This window comes from Acanthisitta chloris, unplaced genomic scaffold (genome assembly GCF_000695815.1).
Source record: "Acanthisitta chloris isolate BGI_N310 unplaced genomic scaffold, ASM69581v1 scaffold7505, whole genome shotgun sequence".
NCBI classification, from domain to species: Eukaryota; Metazoa; Chordata; class Aves; order Passeriformes; family Acanthisittidae; genus Acanthisitta; species Acanthisitta chloris.
Window position 1 is genome coordinate 4371 of NW_008674254.1, and position 22811 is coordinate 27181.

General features: G+C 48.0%; 1 protein-coding gene across 1 annotated transcript in view; it reads right to left on the reverse strand.

Annotated features, from left to right (window-relative positions):
- Positions 1-22811, reverse strand: part of LOC103802743 (rho GTPase-activating protein 32-like) — a gene marked incomplete at its 3' end in the record, with an annotated part of 31181 nt that overhangs the window by 4363 nt on the left and 4007 nt on the right. Inside the window, exons 2-7 of the mRNA XM_009075266.1 lie at positions 10351-10453; positions 7499-7643; positions 6740-6822; positions 4542-4649; positions 2623-2768; positions 408-609 (exon numbers count right to left, since the gene is read on the reverse strand). Coding sequence (XP_009073514.1) covers positions 408-609; positions 2623-2768; positions 4542-4649; positions 6740-6822; positions 7499-7643; positions 10351-10453 — 787 coding nt within the window. The remainder of the gene's footprint in view (positions 1-407; positions 610-2622; positions 2769-4541; positions 4650-6739; positions 6823-7498; positions 7644-10350; positions 10454-22811) is intronic.

Here is a 22811-nt window from a genome sequence, read left to right on the forward strand (position 1 = left end):
CACTGCCTTATTTAATTTCTGGTGTCATCAAGCCTGTCCAACTGCTCCACTTTGATGGGAACCTGGATTTGTTACAGGCACATAGTGCTGAAACCTGGAAAACCCCAATGTGTGCAGGTGCTGACCCTGTTTACGTTTCTGTGCGTGTGACTAGTACAGGCCTCACAAAAAACATGGATTTATACATTTAATGATAACCCTGCTAGAAAGGAGGGAGTGGTGCACAAGTTACTTGGCTAAACCAAGCCCACCAGACCACCGATGTAAGCTGAATCCTCCCAGAGTCCAAAGCAGGTGGAAAATAGGCTACAGTGCTTGACATCTCTCAGTCAATATCAGCAAGGATTTGCTGCAATAAAAAACCCAGAACAGTTTGGACACATGCTGGAAAGGAAACCTGTCTGTACCTTTCAGATGGGAAGTCTATGACAGTGTGGAATTTCCCCTGCAAAGCTGCTGGGCCTTCTCCCACTTCTATGTACTTGCTGTCTGCCACAATGGGAGAGTTGATCTGGGCTTGTGTCCGTGCCTGTGCCTCCTCCAGCGTGAGCAGCTTCGTGGAGGGAGAGGACACCAGCAGAGACTTGGGCCGGGATAAAGAGCTGTGCCCTGCAAGGGAAAACCACAGGCAACAGGGAGAGTCAGAAACCAGCAGTGCAGAGATCAAAGCTTGGGTCTGTGTGTCTAGGGAGGTGCTGTGTTTTTCTAACCCTTTGTTATCCCAAGCACTGAAAGACGTGGACAAAAATGTGGTCACGATGTTGTCAGAGAGATGTTTATGGCAAAGAAAAGAATCTCTTATTGAGCAGCTCAGTGTATTTAAAAGAAAAGGCAGAGGGAAGCAGGGAGGACAGAAACCTTTGTGACATACTTTAAAGCCTGTAAAGAAATGATGGTTTTAATTTGTACAAAGCTTGGCTGGGTCATTCCCAGGTTCCAGCAGGAAATGCCACGTGTGACTGAAGCTGCTACAAACCAATGTGCAGCTGGACACAGCAACCACAATCTGCTGTGTGTCCTGCCCTTGGCCTTTTACAGCTTGTACCTGGTTTTGGAGATGAACTTGTAAACCTTTGTGGAAGCCACTGCTGCTGCCTCCTGGTGCTGTCAGCTTCAGTGCAGAGGGGACAACAAGGAGCCTGTTGTAGGAGCAGCTCTGCTTTGTTTGCCATTGCTTACTGTACAAGTGTTTACAGGGTTATTCCCAGATGAGCTGAGGGGTGTGGGGGAAGTGTGTGATCACAGAACATCCTGGTTGCTTCCATTCCTACAGCTCTTGGCAAAGTGTGCACAGCCTGGTGTGTGTGTGTGTGTGGACTGTCAGTGCTGTCCTGGGTGAGGTCTGGGTTACAGCAGACTTGGCAGCACCACTTTCACCTCTCCCAGGTGGGGGCAGGAGCTGAGCTCAAACCCAGCAGCTCCTGGGAGCAGCACAGTATTGCTGCCCTTAGCCAAGATGCTGCCACAAAGAGCCTGACCCTTCTCCCTGCCAGTTTTGTGTCAGAGCCCACTGAATGCCAATGACCAAGTCATTAAACAATTAGCTGAATTTACATGGTCCATTCTAAGCCTGGATAATCATCTGGCTGGGATTGTGAGCATGCTTATCTTCCCCAGGCACAGTCAGCCTGCTGGGGGCTGGGACTGTTCAGCCAACCTAACCTCTGGCTTAAAATTGCCTTCCAGTGGGAACAGAAGCTGGACTTGGAGCAACTCTGCTCTCTTAAGTAGAGGTAAGGCTTGTTTAAAAGAGGAGAGCAGGAAATAGAGTGGAAAAGCAGCTCTTTGCACTCCCCAGGTGGTGGGAGCTGCATTGGCTCTGCATGTTTCACGGGCAGGGCAGGTTATCAAGGCAGATGGTGCACACTTAATGCTGCTTAGGAGCAGTAACAGCTTGTGGTAGCCACGTTTGTTGAGCTAACACACAGAGTAAACTTTCCTCCTGGTGTAACTCTGCTCCTTTTCAATGGAACAGGTGCATGGTCTTAGTTACTCATGGGAAGTTGTAGGTTCTGAGGCTCAATGATGTTCCAAGTGCTTCAGGGTTGGGCACCAATGTGTCACAGTTCATTCCTCACCCTAAAACAACACCAGCCTGAGCTGTGTGGCTGTCCAGCCCTGCTCCTGAACCCACACAGGCTGTGCAGAAGGAATAATCAGGACAGCAGATGTCAAAATATCCTGTTAAGAGCAAGACTAAGTTTCTTTGTGACAACATTACTGAATGCAGAGAGATTGCTCTAAACCAGTTCATGTCTATTTGTGTTCTGAGGTATTGGGTAAGGGCAGACAGAGAGAGTTGAAATGAGTGAGCATGCAGGAGCATCAGTGATGATGGCTTTAAAAAGGAGAGGGAGCAGCAGGGACAAGGATTTAAGTGATTCCTTGTGCTTTCTCAGTGATCGGACATAAAAGTAGCAGCCAAACATTAATCTGTGCATTCCTGTGGGGCATCCTTGGCTTCTGAGAAAGGGACTGACAGCAATTTCTAAAACCAGGCAAGATTTGCTGGGTTCTAACATCATAAAAATGTATTTCACATGTCCTGGGGAGGCTCAGATACCCATTCAGTGTCTGCTGCCTTTTCTGATCAAGGTAGAGTGAGCGGAGGAAGACACAGACCTGCTCCATCTCGTATGACTGAGCTGAGCTTGGAACTGAAGAGGACATCCACGTGGTTCAGGATGAACTCCACCACCACAGACTGGATCCTCACCTCCATGAAGGCAGCAGTGCCGCTGAAACAGGCTGACTCGATCTGCTTCGACCTGCAGGGAAGGTGGGGTAAGTGTCATGGGAAAAGCATGAAGAGCAGGAAAGGACACATCTTCTGGGTCAGGGGTGTGGGGCTCCTGTGCCTGGTGCTCAGGCAGACAAGGCTTTGGGGGCAGCTATGGGATTGGGTAATGTTTGATGATCTGTGATTTATAGCTGGATTTGGGTTCAGGTTAAGTCTTACTGGAAGGGCAAGAGGAACACTGGGCTAGAAGGAAAAGGAGAACACATGTCTTGCAAGGAAGTACTTGAGAGAGTTGGGTTTGGTTAGTGTTGAGAAGAAGCAGCTCAGGGGTGGCCCCATGGCTGCCTCCAACCCTGTCAGGGAGTTGGAGAGAGCCATAAGGTCACCCTTGAGCTGCTTCTCTCCAACTCCCTGACAGGGTTGGAGAGAGGTGTGGGATGTCTGTCCTGCCAGGGCTGCAGGGAGAGGACTAGAGAGAATGGCCTTGAGCTGAGCCAGGGCAGAGTCAGATTGGATGTTAGGAGAAATGTTTTCCCTGTGAGGGTGTTGAGGCACTGGAATATTGCCCAGGGAGGTGGTGGAGTCACCATCCCTGGAGGTGTTTGAGAGGTGTCTGGATCTGGCACTGGAGGATCTGGTTTAGGGGTTCCAGCAGTGACAAGTTAATGGTTGGACTCAATGATCTTAGAGGTCTCCTCCAGCCTTGATAATTCTTTGATTCTCTGAATGAGGAGCAGGTCTGGATTGAGGTAAACAAACTGCACACCCAAAACGTGGAGTTTTTTGTTACCTCACTTCCAGATACCATGAATGGCACCGTTTAATGCAGTGACATTGTACAAACCTCACTGTGGCCTCTAATGGGATTTTCTCTTCAGCAGGGAATGTCTCCAACTGATCCTGCTGAGTGAGTACCCCAAGATTCACCAGAGCAAACCCAAACAAGAGATCACTCAACTGTTTGTGGGTGAATTGCCAGAAAGGAGAGAAGAGCTCATCTGCATGAGCTGCAAGTGTTCCAGGCCAGGTTGGATGGGGCTTGGAGCAACCTGGGCTGGTGGAAGGTGTCCATGGCAGGGGGTAGAACTGGATGAGCTTTAAAGTCCTTCCAACCCAAACCAGTGACTGTGTGGTGAACTGCACACAGAGGATCTCTGACTTGGATTTCTCAGGTTGGTAACAAAAGCAGTTCAGAAATCAACACAAAAGAGACCAGAGTGATGTTATTCTTTTCCTTTTAAAGCCAAATGTTTCAATCACACCATTAATTTTAAAGTACTCTGTTATGCACATTCCAAACAAATTTTAGGGGACAGATTTCTCCAAGATCATTTGCATAAGTTTGAATTTTTGCAGCCACAAGCTGTGAAATTAGACTCTGGAGACTTCTGCAGTGGGAATCAGTGATGGCACTGAAGGAATTTCCCTGGATGATCCAGGACACATTAGTCTCCTCTATGCAGGAGAGGGGAAATGATCCTCTACAAAAGAGGGTGGAGGGAATGTCAGTGAGACTGTGCCATGTGATGTAATCTGGGTGTTCTTGGGGTGTCAGTGGTTTCACTGACCACAGCAGGGGCTCTTTACCTCACTAGCTCAGCAATTTGCCAGTCACCAATTCTGCTCAGAATGATTTCCCACTGCATATTTTACAGGAGGAGAAGAGCACAGTGGCTGCAAGAAGGGAAGAGCTTTGCAGCTGCTGGAAGGGGAGGATTTTCAGGAGAAAAGGTATTTGTCTGGTTGGTTTTTATGAATATAAAGACTTCTCTCATATTGCAATAGGCAAACCCAAGAGTACCTGAGGAGGTTTGGAGCCCAGACGATGGCTAAGTTCTTAGTGTGCATATTTGTGATGGAGCAGTAATCAGCCAGGCGAGATAAGTGTCTCATTAGGAACTCCAGTGTCCTGGAAAACAGGAGAGAGGCAACTGTTCAGCACCACTGAGCATGGCCAGGCTGAGATCCACAGAACAAACCCAGTTCATTATTTCCTTGTGGTTTGACAGCTCCCAGAAAGAAACACTGAGCAACCTCCCCCCAGAGCCTTGCTGAAGTTGCCTTTAACAAATAAGGACGTGGGCATGGGGTGAGGGCAGTGTCTCCTGCTTTTTCCAGGCTCATGGAGAAGCCAGGCCCAGAAATATCCTCTCTGCAGGTGTGTGGCAGCCCTGAGGTGCTGCTCAGGGGGGTGAGGGGAAGGATCTGGAATGCTAATCCTGGGAAGAGGGGGAATATTTCTTTCTTTCTTTCTTTCTTTAGATTGAAAACCAGAAAACTGTACTTGAGGTCTACTGGTGAAATTCCTGTCTGCAGGTTTCTTACAGGTGGATAAGACAGGTACAAGGTTAAACTTCAGAGGCTTCTAGTCACACTAAAAAGTGTCTTTACTATATTAAAGAGTGCTGCACCCCCTAAGGAGGAGGGAGCAGGAGGTGGTACAAAAGCTGAAACTCCTCACAGCAACAAAAATGAAGGAGATAGTATAATATTGGGAAGGTCACACCCCCTTCCATTTGCATAAATAAAACATTGCAGGACTTACTAAAGTCCCAGCTGGTACCTCATTAGCTAATGATACATAACGAGCAAAGAGCTCACAGCTGTGGCTGATAACACGTTACTTAAATCCCAGTTAACCACTGGAATTAGCTATTTATACCACTCAGGTGCAGCATTGCAGTTTTCCAGCTAATCACCATACACAGTGCAAGAGTTGAAATGTAAATATTTATTAGCACAAATGATTCTAAATAGTTAGACCTCTCTTCATGTGTTAGGCCTGGGCATCTCTGGCACTCAGGGCACACAATCCTAACTGGGCCTCAAATTAACAGAGGTTACAATGGTCAATTAATATGGCAACTGAGGACTGCACTGCAGTGTTGGAATTGGGTATCAATAGCCTCGTGGTCACCTAAACCACTCAGACATAACATTGCAATTGCTTCAGCCAATTACAGGAGTTATTGATATTTAAATACTTCCAATATACATTGTCATTAGCTGCTTCTGCTAATTACAATACACAATTGGTGATGCCTACTTAGGACACATCCTTACAAGGATGAATAGGAGTAACTAAAGAATCACTGAGACAGAGTATTAGATGCAATCAGGAATACCAATCACCATACAATTTCTCTGATGCCTTTTTCCCATACCCTGCCACAATTTTTAACACTATAACCCATTAAAATGTTGTTATTCTTAGTCAAGACTCATTACCATATAGCACAAATTGTTAGCTATACTAATTAATTTGAATATAACATTATAATTGGTGGTTTTTAAACACCATATTAAGTTAATTATTCTAATACATGACACTAAAATAACCAATCATATTAGTTCTTCTAATACAGAACACTAATACAACCAATTCCATTAGTTATTCTAATATAGAACACTAATATAACCAATTCCATTAGTTATTCTAATATAGAACACTAATATAACCGATTACATTAGTTATTCTAATACAGAACAGTAATATAACCAATTTCATTAGTGATTCTAATACAGAACAGTATATAACCAATTCCATTAGTGATTCTAACAGAGCATTGTGATTATTTACTATTATTGTTGAGAGAAACTGAAGCCAAAACACATTTGACCAAGTTTGAAAGCCTAAACAATTTCTTGGCTATATTCACATCTTAAAAGTATCACTCCTAGAGCTGCTTTTATGCCTCCCCCACAATAAACTATTTCCCTACTGATATCAGCCACCTCTGACCTATGAAGGTTGTATTTCCCTCCTATTCCAAGGTTGTGTCTCCCTCCCTTCTTGAAAACTAAGTCAAATAAGACCATGCAAAGTACATAGTGTTTAGTAAGGAACTAATTAAAATGTAAATCAACTTTATATAGCCATTTTAATAGGCAGAGGCACAGTGTGGCTGTTTTGAGAGGGACACTGGAATGGTATCATTTCCCTCCTGAAATGCCACCAATAAACCACTGAGCTCCAACTGGAGCTGAGGCCCAACTCACCTGTAGTGGGGAGGGGGAAGCTGCTGGATCACATCATGGATCTTCACCAGCCTCTCTTCATCTGTAGCAGCAGAAACAGCATCCTGGAACGAGGCAGGAGGGAGTGAGTTAGCTGCAAATCAAACTAGATACCTTCATCCTGCACCACATGGCCAATGTGTGGCTCTTCAGCAGTGATGGGGAGTTTGTTGCTCCTCTCTCTCTTGAGTGAGGGATCTGTCTCTTGGGGACAGAGCAGCACACAGAGAAAGGGCAAGTAAATCCCAGTCTGGGACACTCTTATGTACAGAGATTTCCTTGCAGGGATCATTCAGGAGCAGCATTTGCCTCGAATCCCACTCCTGTTGGAGAAATCCCTGGGTAACAGCAAAGGAGAGGGAAATTCCTGCCAAGCATGGTTAGTGTGCCAAAAACCTTCTACAGGGGCCCCACAGGTGGAATCAATCCATTGTGGCACAGGGGACAAAGGCACTGGGGAGTTTCCTAAAGGGGAAACAGAAAAGGCACCTCAAACCCACAGGCACCTCTGGAATGGCAAGGTGGGAATCTGTGTGGACAGCACGAACCAGTTGGTGTCAGGCTGGTAGATACAACCTTCTGCTGGCTCTAAAAACCTAAACTAAGGCAGAAGCAGCCAGAGGAAGGTGTGTGGAAGGCAGGGCCAGCTTGCTATGAGGTCCTTTCAGTACTTCTCTCCTCAGCCTGAGTAGGTGAAGTCACATTGAGGTGGAAAGTGCCTCTTGTTTGCCTTGTACTCACTGAGAACTTCTCGTAGAGTTGGTAGGTGAGCAGAGGGTTGGGCAGCTCTCTGAAGTAGAGTTTGCACAGGGAGCCCACACAGTGGATGTCCTGGATGTAAATGTCCTTGGTCAAGTCGGGAATCTGCTCGGAGTCAAATTCGTGGCTGGAAATGAGAAGAGAGAAATAGGGTTTGAAAGGGAGGAATGAAGTCAAACCCAGTGCAAATTACAGCCAGGCAGAGCTAGGGGCTCCTCATTTACAGGAAAAAAAATAAATACTTAGTCACCAAAGCCACATGACCCAAGGCTGTGGGGCTGCTAGAGAGGATTTCTGCCAAAAAGAGACTTCTTTTTTTATTAAAAAAGCATTTTGAGATAGTTTTACAACCAATTGGTTGCAAAGCCTTCTGCTGCATCAGGGCTTTTCACACAGGCTCCAGAGAACAGACCACAGGGACAATCTGACTCCCAGGGGCTGTGGCCAGGATTGCCCACAGGGCTGATGGAAGCTGCTGTCCCTCTGCATTTCAGAGGCCTGGAAGCTTTACTGCCAAAGCCATGCCAACAGCAGTGCCACTGGCAGTGGCTCCACACGTTGTACAGGAATTCCTGGTGAGCTGAGCAGCCTCTGCCATGGGGTGAGGAGAGCCAGGAACCACATGAAGACAAGCCCTGAGCACTCCCTCGGTTTTTAGAGAGAGAAAAACCCCAAGTCACAAACATTTATGAAATACAAGCTGAGCTTGAAGGCCAAGGGCTGGCTCACTGTGCATGGAAGTGCTGGTTCAAATTAGCAGGACAGAGCTGCAGGGATGAGTCAGGCCCTGGGAGAACACAGCAACTCCAGCTGGACCTCAGGGTCCCTACCAGGGGCTCCAGGCTGTAACCCAGAACTGCAGGGAGTCATCCTGTCTGCACTGCCACCACAGCCAGGTCAGCCTTGGTGGCAGCATCCCTGGCCTCTCCTCCATCCCAACCAGGCACTTTGTAACCCAAGAGTAACTGTCTCTGGAGCAGAACCTGCTGTACCCATGCCCAGGGCACCAGGTGTAACTGATCCCTCCCAGGATCAGCACGAGCTCCTTCCATCCCTAGATAGGAAGGCTGTGTGAGAGAAGTCATTTACACTCCACCACAGCAAGGGGCAGAAAAGGTCTCTACCTCTTCAGATAGGAGGGTGAAGAGTCCATCTCCACTTCTGATCCCAACAACAGCACAGAAGGCAAGGTTCTGCTTCCCCACTGCCAGGCCCTGTAGCCACAGCCCTTGGTGTTCAGCACACATCACTTCCACAGGCACCTGCTGACTCACCTCTTCCCCATAGCTGGGAGAGAAACTTACTCCCTGCCCTTGGCTCCACAGAAGAGAGAGCTCAGAAAGGGAAAGGCACCAGCCAACCCCATACACACACCCTCAGCCTTGGCTCCAATCCTCCTGCCCTATTCCAGTACATTTTCCCAGGAATAAATCTCACCCCTGCAGAAGTGAACATGTCCTGCCTTCTCTCTGCACTGGCTGGTTCAAGAACTCCACACTTTTCCTTCTGACTGTAAAGGAAAATATTGTTTGTGGATGAATACAATTCCACATTTCTAAAATGAGCCAGGATACAGGGACAAACACCCCAAACCAACACTGGCTCTGGTTGCCCAACTGCCAAAGGCTGCTACTGCCCTGCTGAAGAGCCAACTGATGGAAATCTCCCATGTGGAGCAAATTCTCTAACTTTCTCTCCAATCAAAAAGTCCTTTAAATCCAGGAGATCCAAGTCTTCTATGTGAAACCTAAGCACAGTGATTCACTAGTAAGGACACTGCAGCTCTAGCTTTGGAATGAGCCTAATGCCCTGTTTATACAGCTGAGAACTGCAGCAACACAACGTGTCCTACCTTAATCAAACACTGAAAATCTGTAGTGATTTGGATGAACACAGTGTCTGTGAGTTGTGCCATGTACTCCCTTCCCTTTGCCTTTGGAATACCTCAGGAAACTGAAAAACAGGCTGTGACTTCCTTCTCTGCACTAGCCCAGGGAATGATGCCATTAAAGTCTTAGAAAACCATTTTCAAAGCATCTTTGAGACACAATGAAGGAGAAAATGGTCTTGGCAACACAAAGGGCAAGAATGGACTAGGGCAGTGATTAAAAGGATGGTCCAGCACAAGTCCAAAGGGGGAATTAAAGGGATGCAACTAAAGCAAAGGCAAATGTTTTACTCAGCCAAGATTGCTGTGGGGCACAGCTCCAACCAGAGCCTTTGGGCCCTGCGTATCAAAGCCTCAGGAGCAGATTTTAAAATGGGACTTGCCACAATGAGAGACAGGATGAATGTGAATCAGAATAAGCCCATCCAAGGGTTTGGTACATCACTGTCCCAGCTCAAACCTCCTCATTGGACTGGAGAAGAGCTGGTACAAAAGGGATATCCTGCATATGGAAAATACTCCTTTGTCAGGCCCAGGATCAAGGCTGGAATTAGACATAACCCACTCAGCATGCTGAGTCCTTCCACAGCAGAACCAGCCACACCGAATGGCAGGAGGAAAACCATCCTGTAATGAGAACAGCTCCTAACCAGGACACACACCTCACCTCTCCCTGCACAGCACAGCAATGTCACTCACTGAGAACCAGGCATGTATCCTTTGCACATTCCCAGTTAATTGCTGACAAGCCAGGAGTCCAAGGCAGCGAGGAGAACCATCAGCTGCCCCAAAGGGCTCCAGGAACAAGAAGCAACAGGAGTGAAACGTGACAGCAGTACCACCATGATCCTGATACTTTATCCTGAAGGAAAGCTTCCTGCACAATGAAGGAAGCACAGCCTGTGCCCCTGTCCATGCCAAGAGGAGGCCAAAGGCAGGTCCTTACCGGAGCTTCTGGATGTTGGAGGCGATGCCGGACAGTCGGTAGATTCCATCCACAATGCCATGCTTCTCAATGAACTCAGTGCAGCTCTTGAGGACCTGGGGGACTGGACAGCAAGGGACAACTGGTTAGTTGAGCAGGTTATTAAAGCCCTGGTTCAGTTTGGTCTTGTCAGGTGACAAACTACCCCCAGCTGGGCCATGGCTTTGGTTCTTCCTTAGAGGGGAAAGGCTGTAAGAAATCTGACTTCAGGATTTGGTCTGGGAACTGGTCAGAGGTTCCTGCTTTAATAAAGGAATGCCAGGGTATGAATCAGGTTGAGAAAAGTTGTAGAATCATAGAATCATCCAGGTTGGAGGAGACCGCTAAGATCATCAAGTCCAACCACTAACCTGTCACTGCTGGAACCACTAAACCTTAAACCATATCCTCTAGTGCCACATCCAGACACCTCTCAAACACCTCCAGGGATGGTGACTCCACCACCTCCCTGGGCAATATCCCAGTGCCTCAACACCCTCACAGGGAAAACATTTCTCCTGACATCCAATCTGACTCTGCCCTGGCTCAGCTCAAGGCCATTCCCTCTAGTCCTCTCCCCTCAGCCCTGGCAGGACAGACATCCCTCACCTCTCTCCAACCCTGTCAGGGAGTTGCAGAGAGCCATGAGGTCACCCCTGAGCCTCTTCTCCAGGCTTACCAAGCCCAACTCCTTCAGCCCTTGCCCATGTGCTCTAGCCCTTTGCTGCCCTCGTTGCCCTTGGCTGGACTCGCTCAGTGCCTCAATGGGCTTTCTCAATGGCCTTTGGGCAGTGAGTGCCCAAGGCTGAGCACAGCACTGAGCTGGGACCTCCCCAGTGCCCAGTGCAGGGGGATGAGCACTGCCCTAGTCCTGCTGCCACACTGCTCTTGAGCCAGGCCAAGATGCCCTTGGCCTCCTTGGCCACCTGTGCACACTGTTGGCTCCCACTGAGCTGTGCCACCAGCACTGCCAAGGCCCTTTCTGATGAACAATTGACTTTAACAAGTCAGTTCTGGTCAAGCAGAGACAGTGCAGGTCCCATCACAGCTCCCACAGGAATTATGGTATGAAATCTCATTCCAGAAGAGCTATCAAATTGAACAAACACTCTCTTCAGCCAAAGACTTCCTTTGTTTTCAAATCTATACAGGATTAAGCTACACTGCTTGGTTAAAGCAAATGTAAACATTAGGGAGATGCTACTTTTGGCAGCAGGGCCAGGAGAGCTCATACAACTGATAATTCCAGCACCAATGTGTGCCAGAGTGTGGCTGGATGGAGAGAGCCACACAGTATCCCACACTCCCACAAAGTGCAGACAGAGCAGGCTATGACAGAATGGAAAAATCAGCCCGGAGGATATAATTAAGTGTCAAGTTAATATTCATGTCGCTTCACCAACCCATTCCTTCCAGCTCACTTCCCAGCCTCATGCACATCCACTGCTGGAGCTGTGTCCCCATCCCTGTAAGCTTAAGGAGGAGCAAATTCCTTGATTTATAGAAGAGAGAGAACACTGCCCTGAACACAGAGAGAAAATCAGCACTGAGCTCTTGTGAGCATCAGCAAATCTTCCTGGAACAAGCTGGGATCCCTGTAGATCCTTGTGCCAGACACCTTTTAGCTACAGCTCCTCTGCTGATCTAGATTTATTCTTGTATTAGATGCCAGGTCTGATCAATGTGCTATGTGACACAGATTCTGAATAGGTCATGTGGCAAATCCCTTTATATCAAGCAGCAAATGCCATCTGCCAGTCACTCCTCCCAAGTGCTGCTCAACCTGGATGGCCCCACAGCCACTTCACTGCTGCTTTCCCACCTTGCAGCAAACTCACAGCTGGAAAAGAGACTCATCTGAGATGGTTCCCAGGGAATCAGCAGGGATATCCCGGGATAAGAGCACGTCTGCTCCACAGGATGGAATGAAACCTGTAAATCTGTGTGGCACGTCAATCAGGAAGGCTCAGCTGGAGTAGATTAGGCCCTGGACCTGTGATACTCCAAGAAACAGCCAGAAATAAGCCAGTCAGGCTCTAGTGTTACAGTCCCAGACATTTACAGCATCTCTCACCATTTTCCAAAGTCAAGAGCAGATCTTGGGGCAAGCAGAGCTCTGTACATTGAGCAAAGAGCCTTGGGAACCACGTGCTGCTCTTTTTGGGAAAGAAAACCAGTGGAAATGATCACCTGCTGCTCTCCCTGTAGGTGCAAGGTGCACTAACACAGCTAGAAGACATGGGCAGGGGGAAACCTCAGCATCAGTGAGCTCCAAGTGGTACCACCGCAACTGTTGGCATGAGGAACCAGCTAGACACACACTGAGACATCTGAGCCAGGATAAGCAACAGGTTCTCACTGCTGAGTGAGACACACTGGGGAGCACATTGGTGGCATGAGCATCACTCACCCTCAGCCCTGTGAGGTGAATGTCTGAGGGCAGGTGGAGCACACAGCCCTAAATTCTAATAAGGTTTCAAACATGGTTTTGGAGGACAACACTTAAGCCATTATGGAAAAAGGATTCAACACCTCTTGAGGCAGGAAGTTTTTAAGGCTGGAAGTGGACAGGGAAGGAATTCTATCATACTCAAGCAAGGGCCAGAAAAGGGCTAAAGTGTGAGCCAGGTATGTCCTGGTGCAGAGAAGGAGAGATAAGAACAGCTCCATCCTGTGCTGTGATGGTAAAGGACAAGGCTTTGGATGCTGACATGGTTAGTGGTGCCTTGTCCCCTGTGAGAGCAGAGGACACCTCATTTTGGTTTCACTGAGAACCAGGCAAGGCCCTGTGAGATGTCCACGTGTGTGTCTGTCCCACCACCACCCACTACAAAGGCTGAGAGGTCACACATCTCACCAGTGACCTGCACAGGGACACTGGGCTCAGTCCCCATCAGCAGCACTTCTGCCAACTGCCTGGGTGCAGGAGTCCCAGGGCATTAGGAAAAGGAGCTTCCCCCCAAGTTTTATAGGGTTGTGGGAATATCTGCTCATGCTGCAAATCCCAAAGACCTTAATGGTTCATACTGGAACTGGAGTAGGGATCCCCTTGAAATGAATAGAAGTCGTTAAAATAAAGAAGCAAATAAATCAAAAGGCAAACAAATAAGGAAACAAACAAAAAAAGCAGCAAGTACATCAAGAAGCAAACAAATCAACAGAACATTCCTTGCCTGCCCAGTTCCCACCAGGGAAAGGCAATGCCCACACATGGGGCTGTCCACATGGACAGCTCTCCTGTTCCCCTGCCCACCAGGAGCACTGCAGGGACACCCACCTGCACTTCCAAATCAAAGGCACATCCATGGGGAGTGAGCTCTGTGTGTGCCCAAGCCTCTTCCCTCCTGGGGTTTATCCAGCTGTGCAAACACACAGCATGGGACAACAGCACTGATGGCCCAGCTCAGCTGAGCAGCAGCCTGGTGTGATGGTGTGGAGCAGGTCAAGGGGGAAGAGGGGAAGGTGAGAGCTGGCATGGCAGAGCCTGGGCACAGACAGAATAATTAATACAGCCTGAAAAAAAAATTCCTAGCAGGATTGTTCTAGGCATTTCCTAATCTAGTTACCAGGACAATCTGTTCCTTAAGCTAAATATATCATGCCAGTACCACAGATATTTTGGGGGAGAAGGAACTGGAATCAAGGAGGGCTATAATTGTACCTGAGGCTCTTTGCTAGGATACTGCCTTGATTTTTCAGGTTTTTGACCAAAGATGACACCTGACAATTAGAGGTGTGTTTAACCTCCCTCTGCCCTTTGCTTCCCCAGCCCTTGAGAGCTAAATACACATTTTTACACGCACACACATGGAGGGAATAGTGACTGTTACCTGCAGAATGAAAAGCAGGATGACAGCACAAGCTAAGACTTCATTTTGGGCATGTCAAGTGTGCCAAGACATTACCTACATCAGCTTCCAACACCACACTGTGAGCTCCTCAGGCCCCTGTGTGCCTGCTGCATCATCCCTGCCCTGCTGCAGGTCAATCCCTCAGCAGTCAGGAGCTGCTTTTGGCCTCAGGATCCCAAACCACGTCCCAGATGTGAACCAGACAGGTATCTCAGCAGCCTCACCGTGGGGAACTGAGGGAGATTTCCTCTCGCAGGATGTCGCAGCAGCAACACTAAAGTAATTAATGCTAGTTCATTACTGTGGTTTCCTGCAATTACAACGATCAGGCTTGATGACACATGTGGTTTGGACTAACAAACAGCCATAAAGGCTCACCTAGCTCAGCACCTGGTTCTGACAACCACCTCGAGCAGGTCACTGGGGGAAAGGTGTGAGGAGGGACAAGGTAACACACAGTATATTCCTCCAGCCCCATCAATCCTCTGCTCAGGAATCCTCTGAGCCCAGAATCACTGCCTGTGGTTATTCAGCCCTTTCCAGTGCCACATTCCCAGGCAGGAAACAAAAATGTAGTGATCCTCAGTGTGGTTTATTCCTTTTCTGAGCCACTGAGTGCAGAAGATCTCCCTGCAGTGAAGTCACCGACTGCTAAAATTCACTGCCAGGAGCTGTGTTTGCACACCCACCTCTTCAGTGGGGCACTGTACATGTCTCCCATTCCAAAATCAATCCCCTTCCAGCCTTCCCCTCACTCCTCTCCTCCCCTCCCTGTCTCCAGTCACAGGTAGTTCCAGGAAGCAAAGCCCAAAGGGTTGGAACGTGGATGCCTCACTGAAGGGAATCTCAGCACATTTCATCACCACAGCAGCTAAAGGAATTTATTCAACTCCTTCCTGAGCATCTCTCAGCTGCCTGGAAAGGTTTATTGCATCTCTGAGGGCTTGTTAAGTGCTTAATTCTCTGCCATTACGAGGAACCAGAAGTTTTATGGCTTTCCTTCTGAAGAGCATTTTGATTCATCCTGAAATCAGGAATGTTTCTTTCCTGTCATATTGGGCTTATTTTTGCCTTTTCAATCTGCTGTAACATTCCCTCCCTGGGTTTGGGGGAGGTTTGCTTGCGTTTTCTTTTCTTTTCCTAGCACATTGCTGGAACCAGAAGTGTTTGTTCAGCCCAGGGCACGAGGCCTCCCCACAAGCTTCCCTGTGGCTCTGTGCTTTGCACAACACCCCCAGGCACAGAGCTTTGGGCTGGGAATGGGCATTGGGCCGGGAATGGGAATTCCACAGCACCCAAAATGCAGCTCCTTAGCTGAATTCCACCCACAGCAAACCAACACCGGGAGCTAAACCCACAGGAACGTGGAAAATCAACTGTCCTGAGCTCTGCTCTGCACCACCTAAGGTGATAGCTGTGACCAAGTACATGCCAAGAGACTTGGGAAGCATATGGAAAATCCAGAGCTGGGTAAAGTAGAAGGTTAAAGGGTGTTTTGAGCCACAAGAATAGAAATTGAAACAATCAGCCACCAGATAAAGTTTAAGTGGAGACACTTCACTCCCTCCCAGCTGCCCAGGATGTCTTCAGGATTAGCCAGGAAGGATGAGACACCCCAACAACACCCAGTCCAGCACAACTGGTGCCACTGCAGCATGGATGTGTCCCTGCCTTGAAATTCTGTGCCTAGCTGAGGCTCTGACAACTTCTGGACATCCATAATTAGCCACATCAATCCCAACTCCCTTGTCACATTAACAAGGGGTTATGTAAAAGCCTAAGGAATATCTTCACCCGAAGAAAAATGGTGTTTTAACATCAATAATCCTATTTTTAGCTCAGTTTTGCAAAGAACTGCCCAACCATTGCCTAAAGAACACCTGTAATAATTCAGGTCCTAAGTTCTTCCAGGAACCTCATTTCTGAAACCTTCCCTCCACCTTACAGCAAAGCTCACACAAAGGTGTAAACCAGCACAGGACAGAGGTTAAAGATTTCCTTTTGACTGTTCCCCGAGGAGCACAAATTCCACGAGGAGCTTCCTGCTACACCATGTGTCCCCTGCACCTGTAATTCCACAGACACACAGACCCCAACAGCCCCTGCCCCTTCAGAAAACATCACACTTCAAGAGACTCTTCCAAAGACTTTTCTCAGGACTTTTGTCTCTCTCCTAAATCCCTGTCCTCATGTTTGAATCACCAGGAGCATGTGAAGTACAAGCCAAATCAACCATCTTCCTTCAAGATGCTCAAGGTGTCCCAGGCCAGGTTGGATGGGGCTACTGGAAGGTGTCCCAGCCCATGGAATGACATGACTTCTAATGTCCTTCCAACCCAAACCATTCTGGGATTCCATGGTTCTCTCTCTCATTTCCAAGTGAGCCATGTAAAATTATTCACACAGCTGATGAGTTGTGTGAGGTCTGAGCTCTCTATCCTGCCCCATTTCCTGGTTGTACACAGATTTTATCTGGAAGTGTGACTTTTGCACCTGGGAAAGTGCAACCCTGGAAAAGAGGACCATAACCCATGGACTGGTTCCAAGAGCAGACACCATGCAGTGCCCACATTTGGACTCAGCCTCTGGCACTGGACTCTGCTTTATAAGCCTGGACTTTTCTTTTATGACAGCTCAGCCAGGTCTGTGTAAAAGCAAAGTGCAAAGTTCAGTTTGATAACCACATTTGTCAGGTCCTGGGAGATCAGCAACATCCTCGTGTCATGGCTCTGTCTGTGTGAAGGCATTTTGGAACCTGAGGGCTGCAAGGGACACCTCACTGCACTTGCATCAAGGACTGGAGATGTTGTACAGCAAATCCATATCCCAGGCTGCATCCACACAGTTGGCTTTTATTGTTTTTAATACAAAATATCATAGAATCATTGAGGTTGGAAAAGCCTCTAAGATCACTGAGTCCAACCATTCCCTCAGCACTGCCAAGGCCCCCACAAAACCATGTCCCCAAGTGCCACATCCACATGGCTTTTAAATCCCTCCAGGGATGGTGATTCCACCACTGCCCTGGGCAGCCTGAGCAGTTCCAGTGCTTGACAACTCCTTCAGTGAAGAAATTCCTCCTAATATCCAATAAGATACCACTGATACATTCAGATTTGGCCTGTTTGCTGCAGTTTTTTGTTGAGATCGATTATACTCACTACACTAAGTTGAGAGGGAGGAAAAACTCCTTCTTTCCCCAAGAGCAGCAGGGTAAGAGCACAAGCAATTCCTGCACTGACTGTGACATATCTCCTCCTGTTTGCTCCCCCCACAGCTGTAGCTGTTTCGAAATGCAAATTAATTTTCAACTCCCTGCTGAGCCCTGGTCACTCAGGCACAAAGAATTCTCTCCTCACAGCTGCAGGCAGGGGGAAAGAGAAAAGGGGAGAGAGAAATTGTCTCTTTTCTTAACAGCAAAGGCTTGTGCTCCCTGCTCAGCAATCCCTTGCTGCAAGGATGTGCCCCAAACAAGGAATTCTCCACGGGGACCCCATGTACCCCTTTGTAATGCTGAGCCCAGACCCAACCACCTCGAGTTCCAGCAATTCAGAGGGCAGATGGTGCAGCAATAACAGTGCTGTTATGGTTGGAAATCTGCCCAAAATAGCTCAGAACTATTGGCCTTTAGTAGTATCAACTTGTGTTGGGTGAGTTTGTGCAGCAGAGAACACATCTGCAGGAAGGGAAATATTCTCTGTTCATCTCCAATATGGGTCAATTATTGCCCTTTTTTTCCAGGCTGCTGCATCTGTCTTTTATGTCACGTGAGGTTGGGTGTGCAGAGACACAAATGCCACATCCAAAGGGACATTTAGGCACCTAAATCACTCCAGCTTGCCACAACTCACAGCAGTGCTCTGGTGAATTTGGCACAGTTTGGTTTCCAAAGCATCTGAGGTGTTTAGATTTGGGCTGCAAACCCAACCAAGGAACACAATAGGTACAGGGAAAACACACAGCTAAGTCCTGAATTCCTACAGACACAACTGGATCTCACATGTCAACCTGTGCTAGCACTAGGACAAATGCTATTTGGTATTTATATCACACTCTTAATCTCCCAAGTACTTCATGAGCTGAATCCTACTTTAAAGGACTTCCATAGTTACACAATTTGGGCTGCAAACCCAACCAAGGAACACAATAACTACAGGGAGAACACACAGCTAAGTTTACTGAATTCCTACAGACACTCACAACTGGATCTCACATGTCAACCTGTGCTAGCACTTGGATAATTACTACTGGGTATTTATATCACACTCCTAATCTCCCTAGAAACTTACCTCGTGGCACCTTGGGGGCAGATATGGGCTGTGAGGTTGATTTTACACCCATGGAGATGGAATGGGAGATAACAAACAAGCTCCCCAAGGCCACAAAAGGTGTGGGAGAGACTGGATCTGAGCTCAGGAGAGCACAGCTCCCACCTCCCCAGCCAGAACCCTGAGCGCACCTTTGGCCATTGATTGCCCAAGTCCTCTGGAGATTGATTTTGATTAAAAAGTTACTATAACTTGTGAAATACTGGAAGAAAACTAGCTGAGGCTTCAATATACCCCCAATCTCCTAAAGAAAGGGGCAGCCAGGGCAGCAGGATGGAGGGAAAGGGGTGGCTAACACCTGTGAGCTCCAAGGGGTTATCAAGTCCCACAGCCCCAAAGAATTCCTGCCCTAAAATTCAGCTTTAAAATCATTTCCCCCCAGTTTACACTGTGTGTGCACAGAGCTGTGGTCAACAGAGACTCAGGTGCAAGTGAAAATGCTGAGACAGACCAAGATTGCTTCACTGCATAATATAAACCAATATATACACACACAAATACTATTAAGGGAGGCAGAACAGGAGGATTTCCAGTCTCCTCACCACCTGCACTAGATGGGCTTGTCAGGAAACATGGGATACACTCCCTGATTTGTGAGCTGTATAATGGAGATCTATGAATCCCAGACATCCAAGAGGGCACTGCAACAATTGCTGGGTAAGTAAAGATGCATTATTTTCCCTGCTGTGCCAATGGAGAAGTTAGGACATCTATATTATGGTAGACAGGATGAATCACCCTCCAGATATCCTCATCTCTTGGATATCTCCTCGATGCCCAAGAGTAAAGGAGTTGAATCCTACTTTAAAGAACTTCCAAAGTCACACAAGAAATGTCTCAGCAGAAAAGAGAATTGCAAACAAATCCTTCAAAACTCTGATTTATGTCCTGATCACGAACTCCTTTAGGCATATAAATGCTTAAAAATAGAGACAAAGGAAAACCAGCAGAGGAAAGTGTCAGAGCTGAACCTACTTGGAGGGTTCAAACTTTTCAGTTCACATTCAAACTCGTCAGCTTGGATCCCCTGAAAATACCTATTCAGAGCACAGAAATGCCCCAAGGGCTCATCCACAGAGTGAACACATCTAAGTCAAACCTTCAGCCTCACCTCCAGCCAAGATTCCCCTCAGCCTGCTGGAATGGCCGTGGCCAATTTCATCACTCCCAGGTGAATGTTACAGGTCACACACAACCTGCCTTGTTCGGGCAGCACTTCAGTGAACCTTTGTGCAGGAACAAGAAGTTATTGCTCAAACAAAGCCACTGATGTGGCTGCCAGAGATTCAGGTCATACCAATTCCAAGCATACCTGGGAACTGCAGACCAGGCTGCTGTGCCTCCACACAGCTCTGCTGGGGCAGCTAAGGATCTGTTTCAGAGGGAAGCTCTGCAAAGGCTATAATGTATTCCTGAAGAGAAAAATCTTGGAGCAAAGCAATTCCCTAGTGAGGACATCCCAAGCAGGGCTTCACCTGAGGCTTCTGTACATAGAATCCCAGATGGGATTGGGTTGGAAGGACCTTAGAGTTCATCTCATTTCACCTCCTGCCAAGGGCAGGGACATCTTCCACTAGCTCAGATTGCTCCAAGCCCCATCCAACCTGGCCTGGGACACTCCCAGGGATAGAGCAGCCACAGCATCTCTGGGTCTGACAGTCTGTGGAAACAGGTGGGAGCTCTAATCCTGCTGCAAAGATGGAACTGCTGATGGGAAGTGATGGAGGTTCAGGCTTTGGTGTGGACTGATCAGACAACTATTTATCTCTATCTCCAACCTGGCCTGGAACACTCCCAGAGATGGAGCAGCCACAGCCTCTCTGGGCAACCTGTGCCAGTGTCTCAGCACCTCACAGGGAGGAATTTCTTCCCAACATCCCATCTAACTCTGCTGTCTTTCAGTTTAAAGCCATTCCCCCTTGTCCTCTCCACAGGAATTGGAAGCTCTTGGAATTCAGGTGCTGCTTGTGTTTACAGAAAGTATTTAAAGGAAGGAAGGAGAAAAAGCAACAATTTTGTAAACATTTATAACTTTGTACTTTTCAGCAAAGTTTGCTTCACTTGTTTGTCACGTTCTATTTCATTCTCTAGAAGGAAACTTTTTACATTTACCCTCCTGGAGTTAAAACATCATGAAAATCTAAGATTGCTAAATATGTAAGACTCAGCTGTCCTGAATTCCAAATCAAGGCTTCCTTCAGGGATGGCAAAGATCCCAAAACAGCCTGGCAGACTTTTATTATAATGAAAATTATTAGGTAGTTAAAGGGGCTCCTCACGTTAATACCAGGAACCAGAGGATGACATACAGATTCCCAGACTTGTGCTGGAGCTAAGAGGAAACAGATTTGTACAGATCCCTGCCAAGAGGTTGCCAAGATATGACTCCTTCTGTTTCTCTGCTCTGGTAACAGTGTTCTCCCCATACCCAAATCAGCCATAAATTAACATCAGAGGCAGATCCATCACCCACTGCAGCCATGGATTGCTCCAAGGGAAGGGTAACACTGGAGGAGCCCAAACAAGCTCTGAGGTCACCAGAAACCCTGAGGTGCTCCTATGGAGCTTGTCTGAAGAGAATCATAGCTAGCACAAGAGAATGAGATTGGAACATCTTCCCTACAAGGACAGGCCAAGGAAGTTGGGACTGTTCAGCCTGGAGAAGAGAAGGTTGTGTGGAGACCTCAGAGCAACCTGCCAGGAGCTGAAGGGGCTCCAGGGAAGCTGCAGGGGAACTCTTGGTTAGGAACTGCAGGGACAGGACAAGAAGAAATGGGGAGAAATTGAAAGAGGGAAGTTTAGGTTAGGTATTAGGAAGTTTTCCCTGTGAGGGTGGTGAGACACTGTCCCAGGTTGCCCAGGGAGGCTGTGGCTGCCCCAACCCTGGCAGTGTTCACAGCCAGGTTGGCTAAAGCCTTGAGCAACCTGCTCTGGTGAGAGGTGTCCCTGTCCAGGGACTAGATGATCTCCAAGGTCCATTCCAACCCCTTAACATGCTATGAGACTATGAAATGCCACTTGTTTTTACGCCGTGTGGATTCAGCTGGTTGTAGTGATGGATCATCTCTTGACACCACTGGTTTGGGGTACACCAGGGTTAGCCTGTGCTTCACTCTAACTGCTAAGGGATTTAGGCATGGAAGAACCACCAGTCTTATCCCCAATCCTCTGCAGTTCAACAATCCCAGCACATTATTCCAAGCAGCATTTGAATAAAAGGTGTGTTGTAAAGTAACCCTCACGTGCTGCAGCTCACACCTCTGGCATTGCCAGGACAATGTGGCTTTCTCTGGTGTGTGCTGACCCATCCCAATGGCCCAGTGAGCTCCCAAAGCCAGAGGGGAATGGTCCCACTGCCACAGCAGCACTGGCCTGGCCTCCCCATGCACATTGTGGCTCCATCCAGCCCCCCAGTCCCTCCACAACACCATGACCTTGGCCTCACACTCTACTGGTGACAAGCAGGACCCTGCCCAGCTCTCCCATCCCTGCCTCTCCCTGCAGCCCAGCACAAACCTCCTCAGCACATCACTGCACACTCCCACACTTGTCACACACTCAGGAGCTGTGGGGAGCTCTGTGTCGAAATATTCCGAGGCACAAACGAGGACATGGTGCAGATGCTGCAATGCAGCACTCCAGCAGCTCCCACACTCCACAAACATCCTCTCCAAGCACAATCCTAATCAGGGTAGAGCTAAATTTAAGTTCTAGTTAGTTTCTTTTGGGAGAAAAGGGGGAGAAAAACAATCTCTACCTACAAAAAGAACAAGAACAAGGTCTCCCCAGGAGTCAAGGATTAGGTTGGATTTGCTGCATCTCACAGCTCCATAAACCACACCAGCATGGCAGGTGTCAACAGCTCCAAACCAACTGGAAGCATCTCTTGGGGTGATGAAGAAACAGCTACTCCCTGCCGAGCTTGGTCTGCTTCCAAATGACACTTCCCTGGCAGGGGAAGCATCCAAACCCCAAGAGGAGCCAAGAGATGAGTAAGGCACAAGGATGGGATGCAGACAGGACTCTTCAGGCAGGCTCCACGGGGTGACTGGAGCTGACTGGACCAATATTGTGCAAACCAGCATACTTGAAGGAAGCATCACCACAGGCTTTGCCAGATTTAGACCCAGCAGAGAAGTTTAAACTCCTTCCTATCAAAACTGGTTTTGCTCCTGCAGGTCCCAGCCCATCACTCTGTGCTGGCATGTGTCAGAGGAACCACCAGGACAGAGTGCTGACACTTTCACTGCAGGCAACACACCCA